General features: G+C 47.6%; 1 protein-coding gene across 1 annotated transcript in view; it reads right to left on the reverse strand.

Annotated features, from left to right (window-relative positions):
- The window catches only part of LOC103124094 (phospholipase A2, membrane associated-like), a 3,007-nt gene extending 1,280 nt beyond the window's left edge, over positions 1-1,727 (reverse strand). Inside the window, exons 1-2 of the mRNA XM_007534783.1 lie at positions 1,688-1,727; positions 1,394-1,538 (exon numbers count right to left, since the gene is read on the reverse strand). Coding sequence (XP_007534845.1) covers positions 1,394-1,538; positions 1,688-1,727 — 185 coding nt within the window. The remainder of the gene's footprint in view (positions 1-1,393; positions 1,539-1,687) is intronic.
- Positions 1,728-19,104: the final 17,377 nt, after the last annotated feature.

The raw sequence follows: 19,104 nt of genomic DNA on the forward strand, positions 1-19,104 counted from the left end.
GGAGAGAAAGACAGACACCTGCAGACCTGCTTCACCGCCTGGGAAGCGACTCCCCTGCAGGTGGGGAGCCAGGGGCTCGAACCGGGATCCTTACACCAGTCCTTGCATTTGACACCACCTGTGCTTAACCCGCTGCACTACCACCCGACTCCCTTTCCTTCCTTCCTTCCTTCCTTCCTTCCTTCCTTCCTTCCTTCCTTTCTTTTTTTCTTTCTTTCTCTCTTCTTTCCTTTCTCTGCCCTCCTTTATTGGGGGGGATTAATGGTTTATAGTCACAGTAGAATCCAGTGGTTGGTCCATGTGTAACATTTCCCAGTTTTCCACATCACACTCTAACCCCCACTAGGTCCTCCTCTGCCATCATGTTCCCAGACCTGAACACCCCCCCCCCCCCAGAATCCTTTACTTCGGTGCAGTACACCAACTCCAGTCCAGGTTCTGTTTGGTGTTTTCCCTTCTGTTATTATTTCTCCACTTCTGTCTATGAGTGAGATCATCCCATATTCATCCTTCTCTTTCTGGCTGATCTCACTTCACATGACTCCTTCAAGCTCCATCCAAGATGAAGTGAAGAAGGTGAACTCACCATTTTTGACAGCTGAGTAGTATTCCATTGTGTGTCTAGACCACAACTTGCTCAGCCACTCATCCGTTGTTGGACACCTGGGTTGCTTCCAGGTTTTGGCTATTACAAATTGTGCTGCCAGGAACATATGTGTACACAGATCTTTTTGGATGGGTGTGTTGGGTTCCTTAGGATCTATCCCCAGGAGAGGAAATGCAGGATCATAGGGTAGGTCCATTTCTTGCCTTCTGAGAGTTCTCCAGAGTGTTCACCACAGAGGTTGGACCAATTTACATTCCCACCAGCAGTGTAGGAGTATTGCTTTGACCCCACAACCTCTTCAACATTTGCTGCTGTTACCTTTTCTGATATGTGACATTCTCACAGGAGTGAAGATCCCCTAAATTCTTTTTTTAAAACATTTGTTTATTCTCTTTTGTTGCCCTTGTTGTTTTATTGTTGTAGTTATTATTGTTATTGATGTCGTCATTGTTGGATAGGACAGAGAGAAATGGAGAGAGGAGGAGAAGACAGAGGGGGAGAGAAAGACAGACACCAGCAGACCTGCTTCACTGCCTGTGAAGCGACTCCCTTGCAGGTAGGGAGTCAGGGGCTTGAACTGAGATCCTTACACCGGTCTTTGAGCTTTGTGCCACATGCGCTTAACCCACTGTGCTGCTGCCCAACTCCCGATCCCCCAAATTCTAACAGACCTGGTGCTCTGGGTAATCTTAGGGTCTTGCTGGTGGCAGCCTGCATCCCGCATGCTGTTCTCAGCACTGCTGGGATCACAATGAAGGGAGGGGAGGGAGGATGGAGTACACTCACCGGTCTGTCGCATCCTTGGGGGTTCCTCGGCCTTTCCACCCACAGTAGCAGCCGTAGAACCCATAGCTAGATGCAGCTTCCTTCCCTGTGGCCTTCTTGATCATTTTATGGAAGTCCAACAGATTCCCGTGGGCCTGCAGCAGGCCTGGAAACAAGGACCCTGCAATGTACCTTGGCCCTGGCCCTTCTCTGGGTCTCTCTGCTCCCACCCCTAGACCCTTCCCACAGGAGCAGAGGCTTGCTGCAATGTGCAGGAAGACGTGGAGGTGGAGGTGAGGATGCTTCTGCTCTTACCAAAGGCCATGATCACGGCCAGCAGCAGGACGACCTTCATGTCAAGAGATCTCGCTGGAAGAAACACACGTCGACCAGCCCAGACTTCTCCTTAGGTGGGGTTGCTTCTCCTCTGCTCCCTGCTCACCTTGAACAATGCCAGAGGAGAGAGTCTTCAGGCGGGCATGTTCCTCAGTCCCAGAGTGTCTAGGGTGACCACCTCACTACACAGGGACGGCACAAAAGCAGACCTACGCACATCTGATGGCTTCCAGATCAACTGAACATGTTTCTAAAAGATCTTTCTATTTTATTTGCTGTGACAGGGAGAAATTGAGAGGGGAGGGGGGAGACAGAGAGGGAGAGAGAAAGAGAGAGACCTGAAGACCTGATTCACTGATTTTAAAGTGTTCCCCCTAGGTGGGGAGCGGGGCTCGAACCTGGGTCCTTGTGCATGGTGATGTGTGCTTAACCAGGTGTGTTTGTTGTGGAACAGACCACCAGAATCAGACCCTGTCATAAGAGCAGGAGCCAGAGAGCCAGATGTGCAAAACTGAGAGAGGGTGTTTTCTCCAGAGGGCAGCAGCCTGGATCACTCTGCAGCACAGCCTTTACACAGGATAAAACAGGCAGGTAACAGAAGCAGGATTTTGCAGGCAGCCAGCTCCAACCTCCTGCCCCTCAGGGGTCTTCTTCTTTCTTTTAAAAAATTTCTCTATTTATTGTATAGAGACAGCCAGAAATCAAGAGAGAATGGGGAGAGGGAGAGAGAGATAGAGAGACACCTGCAGCCCTACTTCACCACTTGCAAAGCCTTCCCCCTGCAGGTAGCTGTAGGGTTAATTGTGAAAGCATGGTAGAGCTTAAGAGGAACTCTCCCATCCTGTGATGGAGGTCTGGAAAGACACCCCACTTGTCAGTCTCTCCCTTTCAGGGATAGAGCTAGGAGGGAACCACTTTCCTGACTCAGTTTCCTCTTGTTGGTCTCCCAAGCTTCACAAAGCCCTGTAACCTCTCACAGTCAACTCATTCCCCTACTGCAGACCAAACGGCAGCCTGCTTGAAAGTTCACTATAGTTCACCTGCTTTTGATCACACATACTCTATTCTGCCTTTACTAAAAGGCCTTTCTTTCTATGCCCTTCACCTCCTTCACCCTTGGTCTAAATCCTCTATCTTGTCTCTCTGCCTTCAAGGCCTCTTTCTGTCTGCTTCTCTCTTGGCACTAATCATGCCAGTGTTGGTCTGCTTCGAATTCTGCTTCTAAGACCCCTTCTGTTTTGATCATCATGTTAGGTTCACTTGCATTGCTTAACACTGTGGTCTATTTACATAATCATTGTTTTGTTTGAGACCCACACTGGTTTAATCCCCACTGGTTCGTGTTCTTTTTCCACTCCACCCCCTCTCCTAGTCACAGCCAGCAGGTAGGGACTAGGGGATTGAACCCGGGTCTTTGCACACTATAATGTGTGCGCTCAACCAGGTGCGCCACCTCCCGGCCCCTGGGGTCTATTTTTTCTTTGCAGTTACTGACTTCCCTTCTTTGACTAAGAATGGGGCAGAGGATTAGATGCCTGCCTTTCTTCCTGACTTTCTTGATATCTGGTTCCCCTCTTGACTAACAAATGGGGGGACTGAGCCCCCTTACTTCTGTTTTTCTTGACATCTGCTTCCCTTTTTGACTGACAGTCGGGAGCTGAGTCCCCCCTCCCTCACTCTCTTTTTTTAACTTGTTTTTCTCTATGCCTAGCAAATTTCTATGTCAGTTTATTTTTTTATAATTTTTATCTTTGCTAACTTTCTATCACACACCATGTCCTCCTCCCTAAAATGACCATTTTCATTTGGTGAAATGTGGAATGTGAACACTTCAGCATCATTACTAGGCCACCAGGTTCCAGAAGCTACCATGATGCCAGCTGGACTTCCCTGGGCAGATGACCCCACCATGTGTCCTGGAGCTCCGCTTCCCCAGAGCCCTGCCCCATTAGGGACAGAGAGAGGCAGGATGGGAGTATGGATCCACCTGGCAACGCCCATGTTCAGTGGGGAAGCAATGACAGAAGCCAGACCTTCCACCTTCTGCATCCCACAATGACCCTGGGTCCATGCTCCCAGAGGGATAAAGAATAGGAAAGCTATCAGGGGAGGGGAGGGGATACGGAGTTCTGGTGGTGGGAATTGTGTGGAGCCCTCTTGTCCTATGGTTTTTGTCAGTGTTTACTTTTTATATATAAAAATAAAATAATTACTGTATTTTACCAAATACAAAAGTAAATTCCAAGTGGATCAAGGACTTGGATGTTAGACCACAAACTATCAAATACTTAGAGGAAAATATTGGCAGAACTCTTTTCCACATAAATTTTAAAGACATTTTCAATGAAACGAATCCAATTACAAAGAAGACTAAGGCAAGTATAAACCTATGGGACTACATCAAATTAAAAAACTTCTTCACAGCAAAAGAAACCATTACCCAAACCAAGAAACCCCTCACAGAATGGGAGATCTTTACATGCCATACATCAGATAAGAGTTTAATAACCAACATATATAAAGAGCTTGCCAGACTCAACAACAAGACAACAAATAACCCCATCCAAAAATGGGGGGAGGACATGGACAGAATATTCACCACAGAAGAGAACCAAAAGGCCGAGAAACACATGAAAAAGTGCTCTAAGTCTCTGATTTTCAGAGAAATGCAAATAAAGACAACAATGAGATATCACTTCACTCCTGTGAGAATGTCATACATCAGAAAAGGTAACAGCAGCAAATTCTGGAGAGGGTGTGGGGTCAAAGGAACCCTCCTGCACTGCTGGTGGGAATGTCAATGGGTCCAACCTCTGTGGAGAACAGTCTGGAGAACTCTCAGAAGGCTAGAAATGGACCTACCCTATGACCCTGCAATTCCTCTCCTGGGGATATATCCTAAGGAACCCAACACATCCATCCAAAAAGATCTGTGTACACATATGTTCTTGGCAGCACAATTTGTAATAGCCAAAACCTGGAAGCAACCGAGGTGTCCAACAACAGATGAGTGGATGAGCAAGTTGTGGTCTAGATACACAATGGAATACTACTCAGCTGTAAAAAATGGTGACTTCACCATTTTCAGCCGATCTTGGATGGACCTTGAAAAAATCATGTTGAGTGAAATAAGTCAGAAACAGAAAGATGAATATGGGATGATCTCACTCTCAGGCAGAAGTTGAAAAACAAGATCAGAAAAGAAAACACAAGTAGAACCTGAAATGGAATTGGCGTTTTGCACCAAAGTAAAAGACTCTGGGGTGGGTGGGTGGGGAGAATACAGGTCCATGAAGGATGATAAATGACATAGTGGGGGTTGTATTGTTATATGGGAAACTGGGAAATGTTATGCATGTACAAACTATTGTATTTACTGTTGAATGTAAAACATTAATTCCCCAATAAAGAAATAAATTAAAAAAATTATGAGGCAGGAAGTAATAATAAATAATAATAAAGTAATAATAGTAATAAGGTAATAATAAATAATAATAACCATTTTCAGATGCATGTAGACTTGGACACGCAAGACCCTGCCCTCCACCCCACCCCTGACACACCCAGGGGACCCCATGCTTCTTGCTAGAGTGAGTGTTCCTGGAAAGTCATGACTGGGCCATCCCAACAAAATGTGAGATTCCCACAGTCCCTAGTGCGCCTATAGACACAAGATACTGAGATGAGACCACCCCAAGATCCTCAGAGCTGGGCTTTTCAACACACCCCTTCTCGTAGTAGTGCTGATGGGTTTAAGCTGAGTGCAGGGAAAACCCAGGAGGTGTCAGGAAGGGGGTCCCTCCCCCTTCATCAAAAAGTGAACATTACTTCTCAAAGCACTATCACCTTTTCTCCGCTGTTTTTCCTGAATCTAAAAGGAAGCACTTATTGTCTCGGAAAACCCTTCTTTTTTTAAAAAAAAAATTTTTTTTTTATTTATTTTCCCTTTTGTTGCCCATGCTGTTATTATTTTTTTTGTAGTTGTTACTGACATCGTCCTTGTTGGATAGGACAGAGAGAAATGGAGAGAGGAGGGGAAGATAGACGGGGAGAGAAAGACAGACACCTGCAGACCTGCTTCACCGCCTGGGAAGCGACTCCCCTGTGGGTGGGGAGCCGGGGGCTCGAACCAGGATCCTTATGCCGGTCCTTGCGCTCAACCCGCTGTACTACCACCTGACTCCCTCAGAAAACCCTTCTGCCCGAGACTCCTGGGTCCTCCTCCCCTTCCCTCAGCAGCCTAGGACTTTAGGTCAGCTTTCTTTTCCTGCGTGTATTCTGATGGGAGATCCAGGTCACTCAGTCTGACTGTGGATTCTGCTCCATCCAACCCGGGCGAAAAGGAGCAGGATCAGCCAGAGAGACACCTGATGCGCCGCTATGGCCACCACAGCAAAACACGGCTGCAAGACAGACAGACATCAAGAGATATGCGGGCACTTGGGTTAGAAAGCTCAGGTGAGTGTCCGGTGGTGGCGCACCTGGCTGGGCGCACAGGTTAGAAGAGCACAAGTTCCTGCTCTCGAGCTGCAGGGGAGTGGGGCGCTTCACACGTCTCTCTCTCTCGTCCGCCTTCTCTCACACTATCTCTATCTATCTATCTATCTATCTATCTATCTATCTATCTATCTATCTATCTATTTTTAATTTTTATTGTGTTTACTTATTGGATAGAGACAGCCAGAGATTGAGAGGGGAGGGGGAGAGAGAGAGAGAGAGGGAGAGACAGGAGAGGGAGAGAGAGGGGGAAAGGGGGGAGAAAGAGAGAGAGAGAGGGAGAGAGAGGGGGAAGGGGGGAGAAAGAGAGAGAGAGGGAGAGGGAGGGAGAGGGAGAAAGAGAGAGAAAAGGGAGAGGGAGAGAGATGAGAGGGAGAGGGAGAGAGAGGCGAGAGAGAGGAGAGGGAGAGAGAGAGGAGAGGGAGAGAGAGGAGAGGGAGAGAGAGAGGGAGAGAGAGGGGGAAAGGGGGGAGAAAGAGAGAGAGAGAGGGAGAGAGAGGGAGAGGGAGGGAGAGGGAGAAAGAGAGAGAAAAGGGAGAGGGAGAGAGATGAGAGGGAGGGAGAGAGGAGAGGGAGAGGGAGAGAGAGGCGAGAGAGAGAGAGAGAGAGAGAGAGGGAGAGAGAGAGAGAGAGAGAGAGACCTGCAGCCCTGCTTCACCACTTGTGAGGTAGGTGGGGACCAGAGGCTGGAACCCAGGCCCTTGCACACTGCAGTGTGCGTCAGGTGTGCATAAGACAGTTGCACCATCACCCGGTCCCCTTCTCTTTCTCCTCCTTCCCTCTCCACTTCTGTCTTTATCTAAAACAAGTTGAAACAAAGCAAAACAACAGTAGGGGGTAGACAGCATAATGGTTATGCAAACAGACTCATGCCTGAGGCTCTGAAGTCACAGGTTCAATCCCCCGCACCACCATAAGCCCGAGCTGATCAGTGCTCTGGTTAAAAAAAAAAAAGAAGCAAAGCAAAGCAAAGCAAAGCAAAGCAAAGCAAAGCAAAGCAAAGCAAAGCAAAGCAAAGCAAAGCAAAGCAAAGCAAAGCAAAGCAAAGCAAAGCAAAGCAAAGCAAAGCAAAGCAAAGCAAAGCAAAGCAAAGCAAAGCAAAGCAAAGCAAAGCAAAGCAAAGCAAAGCAAAGCAAAGCAAAGCAAAGCAAAGCAAAGCAAAGCAAAGCAAAGCAAAGCAAAGCAAAGCAAAGCAAAGCAAAGCAAAGCACCCCACATGCTCTGGACTCGGCTTTGAGGAGCAAGGCACAGGACCAGCCTTTGGCGGCCTTCGCCCCAGGCTCTGGTCTGCACCCCGACTCTTTTTTTTATTTTTATTTTATCTTCCCTTTTGTTGCCCTTGTTGTCTTTTTTTAAATTGTTGTTGTAGTTATTATTGTTGTTGTTATTGATGTTGTTGTTGGATAGGACAGAGAGAAATGGAGAGAGGAGGGGAAGACAGAGAGGGGAAGAGAAAGACAGACACCTGCAGACCTGCTTCACCGCCTGGGAAGTGACTCCCCTGCAGGTGGGGAGCCGGGGGCTGGAACCAGCATCCTTATGCCAGTCCTTGCGCTTTGCGCCACGTGCGCTTAACCTACTGCACTACGGCCCAACTCCCGCACCCGGACTCTTAATCTCTCAGCAGTGCGTGTGTTGTCAGAGATGACTCCCAAAGCAAGGACCTGTGGGAAGTGTAGTTTCCCTGTGCCATATATATATATATATATATTTTCCCCTTTTGTTGCCCTTGTTTTTTATATTGTTGTAGTTGTTGATGTTGTCATTGTTGGCTAGGACAGAGAGAAATGGAGAGAGGAGGGGAAGACAGAGAGGGGGAGAGAAAGACAGACACCTGCAGACCTGCTTCACCGCCTGTGAAGTGACTCCCCTGCAGGTGGGGAACCGGGGGCTCGAACCGGGTTCCCTACCCAGGTCCTTGCACTCTGAGCATGTGCGCTTAACGTGCTGCACTACCGCCTGACTGCCTTCCCTGTTCTTTAATGCCTTAGTTCCTCCTGTGTGTCTTGGTTGGGCAGTCAGTTCCAGTTGGTGACAGACCCCAGCAGCTTGGTTGGATGGTTCTGGGTGTCAGGGAAGCAGACAGTACTGAGCCCTTCTTCTTCTAGTGTTTGCCCTTCTTCCGTAGCCAGTCAACTGAGCCCTAATGGAAGGTTGAAGGGGATTTTAGCCAGGCAGAAAGATTCACTCTAGTCCAAAGTAACTGTCACTACCAGGTCACAAAATATTTCTGGACTCAATAGACTTATTGAATATGCTAATTGTTTTTTATAAGAATCTTTAAAAATATTTTTGTTTTTATTTATTTATTCTTGGATAGATAGAGATAGAAATTGGGACGGGGAGGAAGAGAGACACCTGCAACCCTGCTTCACCTCTCATGAAACTCTCCCCCTGCAGGTGGGGACTGGGGCCTTGAACCTGCGTCCTTATGCTTAACCAGGTCCCAATGTGCTAATTCTTTAAAGTGAGGACTGTAGTGGCCCAGAAAAATTTAAAAGAAAGTTCTGTGTTTCTTCCTTTCGTCAAAAATAAATGCCATTTTTCTTTTTTATTAAACATTAAAAATATTTTATGGGGGTTGGGCGGTAGTGCAGCGGGCTGAGTGCACATGGCACAAAGCACAAGGACTGGCGTAAGGGTCCCGGTTCAAGCCCCTGGCTCCCCACCTGTGGGGGGGGGTCACTTTGTAAGCGGTGAGGCAGGTTTCTCTCTCTCCCCCTCTCTCCGTTTCTCTCTGTCCTATCCAACAACGACAACAGCAATGACAACAATAACAATGACAACCACAAGGGCAACAAAATGGGAAAAATGGCCTCCAGGAGCAGTGAATTTGTAGTGCAGGCACTGAGCCCCAGCAATTACCCTGGAGGCAGGAAAAATATTTTATTGATTTTATTTTGAGAGAGAGAGAGAGAGAGAGGTACCAGAGCACTGCTGGGCTCTGGCTTGTGATGGTGCTGGGGGTTGAACCTGGGGTCACAGAGCCTCAGGCATGGAAGTATTTTGCAGACCCACCGTGCTGTCTCCCCAGCCCAAGACCATTTTTCTTTGCTATCTTCCTTCTGATCTAAAGAAAAGTATTATTTTATTTTATTGATAGGACAGAGAGATGTTGAGAAGGAAGGTGGAGATAGAGGAGAGAGAGAGAGACAGAGAGACAGAGAGGCCCGCAGCCCTGCTTCACAGCTTGTGAAACTTCCCGCCCCCAAGGCAGGAACCAGGTTTTCTTTTTTTAACTTTATTTATTTGTTACTGGGTAGAGACAGAGAGAAATTGAGAGAGAAGGGGGAGATAGAGAGGAAGAGAGACAGAAAGACACCTGCAGACCTGCTTCACCACCTGTGAAGCGACTCCCCTGCAGGTGGGGAGCTGGGGGCTTGAACCAGGATCCTGACCGGTCCTTGCGCTTTGCACCGTGTGCGCTTAACCCGCTGCGCCACCGCCCGACTCCCTGGGGACCAGGCTTTAAACCCAGGTCATTGTGCAGGCAACATTCGTTTCTCTGGGTGTAGCCTCCCCAACTCCCAGCCCACAGGAAAATGATTTTTATTTCCTAAAAACTGCTGTTTGGTGATCCGGAAGGTGGAGCAGTGATAAAGGCTTTGGACTCTCAAGCATGAGGTTCTGAGTTCGAACCCTGGCCGCACATGTGCCAGAGTGATGATGTCTGGTTCTTTCTCTCTCCTTCTATCTTTCTCATAAATAAATAAATAAAATCTTTAAAAAAACCCCCAACAAACTGCTGTTTGACACCCCCCCCCCAACTCTCTGAAGTCCCAGAGTCCTGGAGGACTTTTCCTCAGGGTCCCAACACCTATCTTCTACCTCCTTTTGTGAGATCTTGCTTTAGATGGCATTAAGAAATCTGGATCTCCTGTAGGGCCTGCTAGGGTACAGTACCTCATGGCCGCACCAGCAAGTCTAAGAGTCTGAGTGAGCGAGACATCACATCACGTGTCGGGCCTGGTGGAGGGATGGGGTGGTATTTCAAGCCCCACCTTCAAGTCTTTCCTCATGGCCCAACCCCTCGCAGACAGAAAGAACAACCTCTTTGGACAAACAGCCTTGTGAAAAGACAGCCTTCCAAGCTTGGAAAATGATTTTGTGAGGAGACTTATCCTCCCCAGCTCCAGCTAGATGGATGACAGACAGACAGACCGGCAGACAGCCTGAACCCCTCCTGCCACTGGCCCACTGAGCATCTTTTACAAGCCCAGAGCGAAGTAGTATACATTAATAAAATAAAATGAACTGTAATTATTTGCACCAGCTTCCTTTAAGACATCACAAATCCCAAACTTCACCCCCGCTCCTCCTGCTGTTTGCAAAGCTCCTGATGGCTTTTAACCTTTCATGACCTCTGCCTCTCTCTTAGTGCCTGTATGCTGGATTGAAAATCATTTGTCAGCCTTTCTTGACTCTGGAACAGCGACCCCAGAGCACGGAGCAGCCTGGCTTATCAGGAAGGTGGCCCACCCATGTCTGCAACCCACAGCTTTTTCTGTGAAGACCCTCTTGGGCCGGGGAGAGAGCATGATGGGTGGGCTATGCAGGCAAAGTTCTTACCTGAGGCTCTGAGGCACCAGCTTCACCTAAAACCAGAGCTGAGCTGAGCTCTGGTAAAAACAAAAGCAAGAACAAACAACAACAACAAAACCCTCAAATGTTTTTTCTTTCTTTCTTTTTTTTTCCCTCCAGGGTTATCCCTGGGGCTTGGTGCTGGCACTATGAAGCCACTGCTCCCAGCAGCCATTTCCCCCATTTTATTGGACAGGACAGAGAGAAATTAAGAGAGGAGGGAGAGAGAGAGGGAGAGAGAGGGCCGGGTGGTGGCGCACCTGGTTGAGTGCGCATGTTACAGTGTGTAAGGACCTGGGTCGGAGACCCCAGATCCCACTTGCAGGGGGAAAGCTTTGCAAGCAAGTGAAGCAGGGCTGCATGTGTCTCTGTTTCTCTCCCTCTCTGTCTCCTCCTTCCCTCACGATTTCTGGCTGTCTCTAGCCAATAAATAAAGATAATAAAAAGTAAATAGAAGAGAGACACTTGCAGACTTGCTTTGCTGCTTGTGAAACATCCCCCCCCCCTGCAGGTGGGGAGCAGGGGCTTGAACCCAGATCCTTGTGCAGGTCATTGTGTTTTGTATTATGTGCACTCAACCCGGCGTGCCCTGCCTGGCCCCAACTCCTCTTATTTCTATTGTCCGTTTTGACGTTCTGTGTGACAAAAGAGGCACCAGCCCGTCCAGGCCCTGCATCAGGACTGAAGGTCCCCGTGCATGTTATTATTTTTTATTTTATTTTTTATATTTGCTTATTTATTTTCCCTTTTGTTGCCCTTGTTTTTCATTGTTGTTGTAGTTATTGTTGTTGTTTTTGATGTCGTTGTTTGATAGGACAGAGAAATGAAGAGAGGAGGGGAAGACAGAGAGGGGGAGAGAAAGCCTGTGAAGCGACTCCCCTGCAGGTGGGGAACCAGGGGCTTGAACCGGGATCCTTACGCTAGTCCTTGCACTTTGCGCCACCTGTGCTTAACCCGCTGCGCTACCGCCCGACTTCCCCCGTGCATGGTATTAATGAATTATCTTCCTTTATCAATTTGTCTGACATCTGACTGTGGTCCATCCTCAGAAGAGCCCAGCAGGAGAGAGGATGGTTTCTCCTCACCCCCAGAAGGCACATTGTGACTGGCTCCACACTGGAGTCATGGTTTGAAGACTTCATCCACGGATCACAGCCTTTAATGCTCTTCTCGACACAAATACACCTACCTCTCTTCGTAAGAGTTTCCCATGCCTTATATTCCAGTGCTTTACACGCGCAGACACAGATGGCCTTGCACACATATATGTGAATGAAATACTCAAGTTAACCTCACAGTGTGGCTATTACTCATATCATCTGTTCATACTCAGAGCACACACATAACCTCTTGTACAAACCAGATCATGCACATGGATTCTTCTGTTCATGTGGGTGGGCGCGCACGCACACACACACACACACACACACACACACACACACACACACACACGTCTCTTAACATCACTGAATGAGCAAGATTTCACATTCTTTCTAGTTACCTCTCAGAGGATGAGGATGCTGGAGGCGACGACTTCAACTTCTTGATGGTTTTCTTTATTCTGAGCTCCATTTAAATAGCTGCTCCCTCTGGGAGGTTTGGAATTGTTAGAGTAAATAAGTGTGTGTGTGTGTGTGTGTGTGTGTGTATGTGTATGTGTGTACGTGTGTGTGTGTGTGTTCACACACTTTGAGTTTGGCCGTCTCTGCCTACCAACGTTGTGAACCTAGCGGTTTTTTTAATGATTCTAAGTCAACTTTGAATAGGAATTATAAGGAAACTCAGGGAAAAAAAACAAAGGTTTATTACCTATAGGGCCTGGAAGCTGTGCAGCACTCCTGAGGTCACAGTGATATTGCAGAGAGCCTCAGTGAGGGGACAGACAGCGTGTGGGTCCGGTGCTGCTGTGGGTGTTGAGGCTGGGTTTCTGGGTGTTCACATTTATTCATGAATTGAAAGCACAGGACTAGAATATTGAAATATGGAGAGAGAGAACAAGGAAACAGAACAATATACCTATATGGTCAGTTAATAAACTAGCCACAGCTCTACAACAATGGAGACTCAGTGCAGAAGGTGACCTGGTTGTTTAACTAAGTGTATAACTCTGTTTGGATTTTTTTCAAGATCTTTGAAGTGAATGCTTTGATATCCAAAGCTTCCCTCAGCCACTTGCATTGCTCAAAAGAAGAGGAAAAAGCTTCCCAGGTTTATTACAGCCCATCTGGTGGTACTTAGGCTTCTGTGTCAAGGGTGAATATATTCTTTGTCTGGGTAACAAGATATTTTGAGTGTCAGGAGTAGGGTTTATTGTAACCTAGAATGTACACATGGAAATAGGATTATTATAGCAAATTTATCATAACTATACAGGCAGTGGTTTAAAAGTAGGTCTGTGGGGCCGGGTGGTGGCACACTGGGTTGAGCTCAGCACAGGTTACATACCTGAGTTTGAGCCCCTGGTCCCCACCTGCAGGGGAGAAAGCTTTGCAAGTGGTGAAGCAGTGTTATAGGGGTCTCTCTGCTCCTCTGCCTCCCAGTTACCCACTCCCTTCCTCCTTAATTTCTGCTGTCTCTATCCAATAAATTACTAAAGATAAAAATTTTTAAAAGTCAGTCTGTAGTCACTGTCCCAAATGGAATGGGTCCAGAAATAAAAAAATAATGTCAATCATCTTTTCTTCCAGTCTTGGGTATTCAAGGATTTGGATCATATAAAATACTTCAACACTGTGAACCATTTGGGAATAAATAGGTTTGAACACATCCGTAGTTGGCAGACTGTCCCATATCTCATCAAAGCCATTTCTTAGCCCAATGAGAACTTCAGTTCAGTTAAAGGGCTGTGACTTATTTCATGAGGCGGAGTCCAAGGATTTTGCTATCTAGTGCAAGGCTTTGCACCAGGTAGTTGATAAAATATATTCTAGACCAGGTAGATATTAATTGCAATTATCTGTGCCAGGTTTTCAGGACATCTGTAAACTCCAAGCTCAATCCCCCTTTTCTTCTGGTGTTTGTGTGGCTCTGAGAGCTTGAAGCCTTTTTCTGTCTCTGTGCATCTCCTGGTCCTTGTTGACCCAACTGGCAATCATGAGCCGATCTTTCTTTGTGGACTGTTTTACTATAAAACAGAAACTACTGAGCTTCGTGGCCCAAACTTGTAGAGTGAGCTAATTCTGGGTAGGCCGATGAACTCTTTTTTCCTGCACTCCAAGATGTCCTGGATTTTGCTCAGACTCCCTATTTACAATATGTCACCAGAGGGGACATTCATCTTGCTATGAAGACCTCCCAGGGTCAAGCCCAGGGTCACATGGGAGGTGAGACATCGATGGAGAAAGCCCCAATGCTGTGATGTTGTTCCCTCTCTCTGGTTATTTCTCTGTCTCTGAATGAAATAATTGCCTGGAGTGGTGAAAGTGTTATGCCCAGAGGTTCGAGTCCCGAAGAAGACCAGAATCACATACACTGGCAAGAGCCTTTATTAGGAAGCTTAAGCTTGGGCCGCTGACTCCCTTCCAAGCAAGGGGAGAGTCTGCGACCCCGATCATTTCTCATCCCACCTTTTTATAGTTATCACAGGGTGGGTACAGGTGGAAATAGTTACGCAGAACAAGGAACAGTTGGTTTCGAGTTAACAGCTGTTCTCAGTATTCGGGGCTTTTCTCACAGAAAGCATGCCGCTTAAGAGGGCCTAGCTCTGTGGAAATAAGTGGTAATAATAATAATAATAATAATAAATTTATAAAAAAGGAAAAAGCACTTTGCTGGGAATTAAGCCTGAACCTCTGAGCCTCAGGTGGGAGAAACTTTTGCATGCCACTATGCCGTCTCCCCAGCCGGCCCCCATAAAATTTAGATGGAAACACGGATCAGACTAGACTGCACAAGTGGGGACAAGGACACAGTAGGAGAACACATGCCACCCACGTCCACACACCCATCTAGGGAAAACATTCTAAACAGACATGTTTCATAAAAGTGTATGCACAGTGGGTCACGGGCCTAAAGGAATAAAATAAAACAGTGATTCCGGGGGCCACCATTTCCATTCTAGTCTTAAGATAGGTAGACAGAGCAGGAGGACGAGAGAGGGTCAGGGAGCACAGAGACGTCGCTGACCCCACAGTGCTCCCATGAGCTAGTGGATCCCACATGTGGTGAGATGTGTGCTCTCCTTCCTGGACAAGCTGTCTCCCAGCTCGGAACCTTTTCTGTCTTGTATCAACTGAGGTTTCCAGTGCCTTGTGGGGAAGGAGAGGCCAGAGAGGTCATCTCTGTCTCCCAGTAGCAGATGCTTCTGTTTCTCCTCAGCTCAATGAGCCTTTGTCTTGCTACCCTGCTGTCTTGTTTCCGAGTACATTTACACTGAAGTCTGTTAGGATTTCTTTAGAATTGACCCCTTTAACCTTTATGTTGTTAAACCTCTCTGTGGGCAACAATTTCCCTTGTTCTGAAGGAAGCTTTGTGAGACCAGTCGTGTTCCAGCTGCTCTCTTTTCTTTATTGTTAGCATTTTCCACATCCTTTCCTTTTAATCTAGGTACATATAATGTAAACACAGACAGCCGTCATTTCTCTTTACTGTATGCAAATCAAAGACGTAAGCTCTAATCACCTGAGCATATAGTTCAAGGGGGCATCAGCTTCAAAGAGAAAATCCTCAAACATTACTGACCGCAGCACCAGATGGCGAGCCAGCCTGGCTTCCCCATGGAAGCTCCCTTGTTTCCGACATCTGGTCTCATCAACTGACTTTTGGGTTACTTATTTCTTGGCTAGTTTAAAAATCTCTCTCAGCACCATAAAGTCCTGCTGCAAGGTGAGAAATGAAGCCAGGTCACCCGGAGGCCACTCACTGCTGAGCCTCAGTCGAACCCACACACAGAAACACACTCTCCTGGTCCTGGGTCTGAAATATCCACTCAGGCTGAGTCAAACCAAGTAACTCAAACAAGGGAACAAGAAAATATATTCTTTTTGTTTGTTTCTTTGTTAATAGGTCTTTCTCTCTCTCCATAACAACTGACAAGACTGTAAGATAACAGGGGCACAGTTCCACACAGTTCCCACCACCAGAGCTCCATGTCCCCTCCCCTCCACTGGAAGCTTCCCTGTTCTTTATCCCTCTGGGAACATGGACCCAGGATCATTATGGGGAGCAGAAGGTGGGAGTTCTGGCTTCTGTAATGGCTTCTCCACTGGACATGGGTGTTGGCAGGTGCATGCACACCCCCAGCCTGTGTCTGTCTTTCCCTAGTGGGGCAGGGCTCTGGGGAGGGGAGGTTCCAGGACACACGGCGATGTCATCTGCCCAGGGAGGTCAAGTTGGCATCTGGAACCTGGTGGCTGAAAAGGAGTTAAGATATAAAGCAGGACAATTTGCTGACTAACCATGAACTTAAAGGCTGGAATATTGCAGATGAAGATTTGGGGTCTCCATTTTGGAAAAAGCTAGTAGGTTTACTTTAGGTATATTCCAAGGGGCCTAAGACTTTACTCGTTTTTGCCTGTGTCTGACATCTGATATGGCGGTGACCTAAGTTATTGTCTGGGGAGGGGGTTTAAAACCCATCTTTTTGTTTGTAACAAAGAAATTCCACAGAAAGCTAACATCAGCAAGAAGCACCAGGGGCACATCTGGAAGGGAGTTCAGGGCACAGCAGAGACGGATGATACGGTAAACCCTGAGTGCCGAGCCTGCCAGTCATCTCAGGACAGACCCACTATTCACTACCCTTCCTTCCTTCCTTCCTTCCTTCCTTCCTTCCTTCCTACCTTCCTTTCTTCTTTCTTTTCTTTTTTTTTTTAAATTTCTTTATTGGTGGATTAGCGGTTTACAGGTGGCAGTAAATACACTAGTTTGGACATGCATAACATTTTCCAGTTTTCCATGTAACAATTCAACCCCACCTAGGTCCTCCTCCGCCATCATGTTCCAGGACCTGACCCCCCCACCCCGGAGTCTTTGACTTTGGTGCAGCGCACCAGCTGCAGCCCATCTGTTCAACGTGTCCTCACCATTCTACTAGCGAACCCCTTGTGGCGTCAAGGTAGGTAATAGTCTGAAGGTTAACAGGCCGAGTATTTCCCCATCAGTTCTGGGGTGATTTCTGTGGTGGAGGAGGTGGCTTTGGCCTCTCCCAACACCCACTGATTTCTGGGAAGTCATGGACTTGTTGGCCTCCCAGAGAGATTGACTAAATCAGAGTTTGTGCTCGTCTAAAACAAGCACAAGCCCAGAATGTGGAGATATATCTGGTGTGTTAGACATTTCCCACCAGTGAGCCCAACTCTCCTCAATACTGTATTTCTTTTCTTTTTCTGTTTTGATCAGGACACAGAGAAATTGAGAGGGAAGGGGGAGATAGAGACAGAGAGATCAGGAGAGACACTTGCAGCCCTGCTCTACTGTTTGACTGTTTGAGACCCTCCCCACTCCCATAGGTGAAGGCAGGTGCTTGAACCCAGGGCCGTGGGCATGGCCATACACATGCTGTCCTGAGTGAATCTCTGGTCTCAGTACTCAAAAGGTCTCAGTTTTCAAAAGTCGTGTTGCGTCTAAGTAAGAGCCTCACGGACTCAACCGTTTCCACATTCTTCCTTCTCTCATCTTCTCTTCCACTCAGCTTGTACCTTCACTCACTCACTTATTATTATTTTATTTTTATTTATTTATTTTTTATTTTACCAGAGCCATGATCAACTCTGATTTATGCTGGTGCAGGGGATTGAACCTGGGACTCTAGAGCCTCAGGCAGGAGAGTCTCTTTGCAGAACCATCGTGCTGCTCCTCTATCCTTTCTCTCACCTGTTAACATTATTGTCCTGGTTCTAGCTTAGACTGCAGTAAGTAAGCACCCAGTTCCCCTGTAGATCAGTTCTAGGGAACCTGGAAGACTGTTTTTTTCAGTCACAGAAGACTGTGATTTTCAGATAGAGAGAGACAGAGAGCAGGACGCAGGACGTGGCGGCCTCACCCCGTGTTCCTGGGGCTCTCCGTGTGCTACACGTGGTGCTCTGAGGCTGGTTGTCCTCGGGGTACAGTGTGCACTCTGCCAGGCACGTTTCTTCTGGTCCCTTCACTTCTTCTTCTTCTTAGATTCCTGAGTAGCATTGCATTGTGGACAAAGAGCACAGTTTGCTGTTCGTTTCCCTGCCCTGGGAGTTTCTACTGTTCAGAAATAGCTCCAGATAAATACACTAGCTCAGAGTGTGTGTTAGGATCTGACCAGTAAAGGCAAGGGGAGCTGGCTCACCTGACAGACTCCTCAGCCTGAGGCTAAGCCCCAGTTATCACCTGGGAACAAGACAGAAAGGGGGAGCCTGGGTGGGTAGGGCAGTGCTGTGGGCTATCTCCTTTCTCCCTGTCTCTGTCCCCTACCCTTTGTCTGGAACTCTCTCTCTCTCTCTCTCTTTCTCTCTCTCTCTCGTTTCTGCCTGTATCATAGAAAAAGAAGCACAAGCAGAAAAAGCAGTTGGGAATGGGGGTTGGAGTAGTCATGTAGGCAGTGAGCCCCAATGGTGACCTTCCTGACCAAGTGTGAGGCAAAGAAGATAGCATGATGGCTATACAAACATCTTTTATAACTGAGGCTCCTGAGTCCCAGGTTCAATTCCTAGCACCACCATACACCAGAGCTGAGCAGTGCTCTAGTTGGTTTTTTTTTTAAAAAAAAACAACAAAACCAAAACAGTTTTAATAAAAGAAGCTGACTAGTACACAGAAACCACACCCAGCGCCAACCCAGGGCACACGACTCAGCCGACCACACTCTGCACTGGGGACACGGCCCCTCGAGTGTTTCTGGCAAAGACCCCAAGACCTGCTCCTACCGGCTCATCCCCTGGCTACGTCACAGTCCCACCACTTTGGCCTGCGGCACTGGTGGGTGTCAGCTTGCCCTCCGTGAGCTTGCTGCGTGGGCACAGGCGGAAACCCGCTGCTCACAACTGCGTCCTGAGCAGAAGCCTATGCGGGACTCCACACCCAGAACCTGATGGTAGCTGCTTGGGGGGAGGGGCACCGCCCTGGCTCAGGTGGAGAACCCACCACAATGATAGGAGGGGAGATGTTTTCAGGGAAGAGCAGATACGGCTTTTGTAGTTCCCAGGGCAAGATGAATGCTGGTTATTAAACATTCCCAGGTGGTTTTGACTGAATATGAACCTGGTGAACACTCCAGGTGTCTCTTCACTGGTCCCAGGTCTGGGAGCAGGTGTGAGGGGAGAAAGGGAGCCTGAGGGGTGGGCTGAGGGGCAGCATAGACGGACCCATCTTCCTCAGACTGACAGACAGCACGTGGGGCTACCGCT

This window comes from Erinaceus europaeus, chromosome 11 (genome assembly GCF_950295315.1).
Source record: "Erinaceus europaeus chromosome 11, mEriEur2.1, whole genome shotgun sequence".
NCBI classification, from domain to species: Eukaryota; Metazoa; Chordata; class Mammalia; order Eulipotyphla; family Erinaceidae; genus Erinaceus; species Erinaceus europaeus.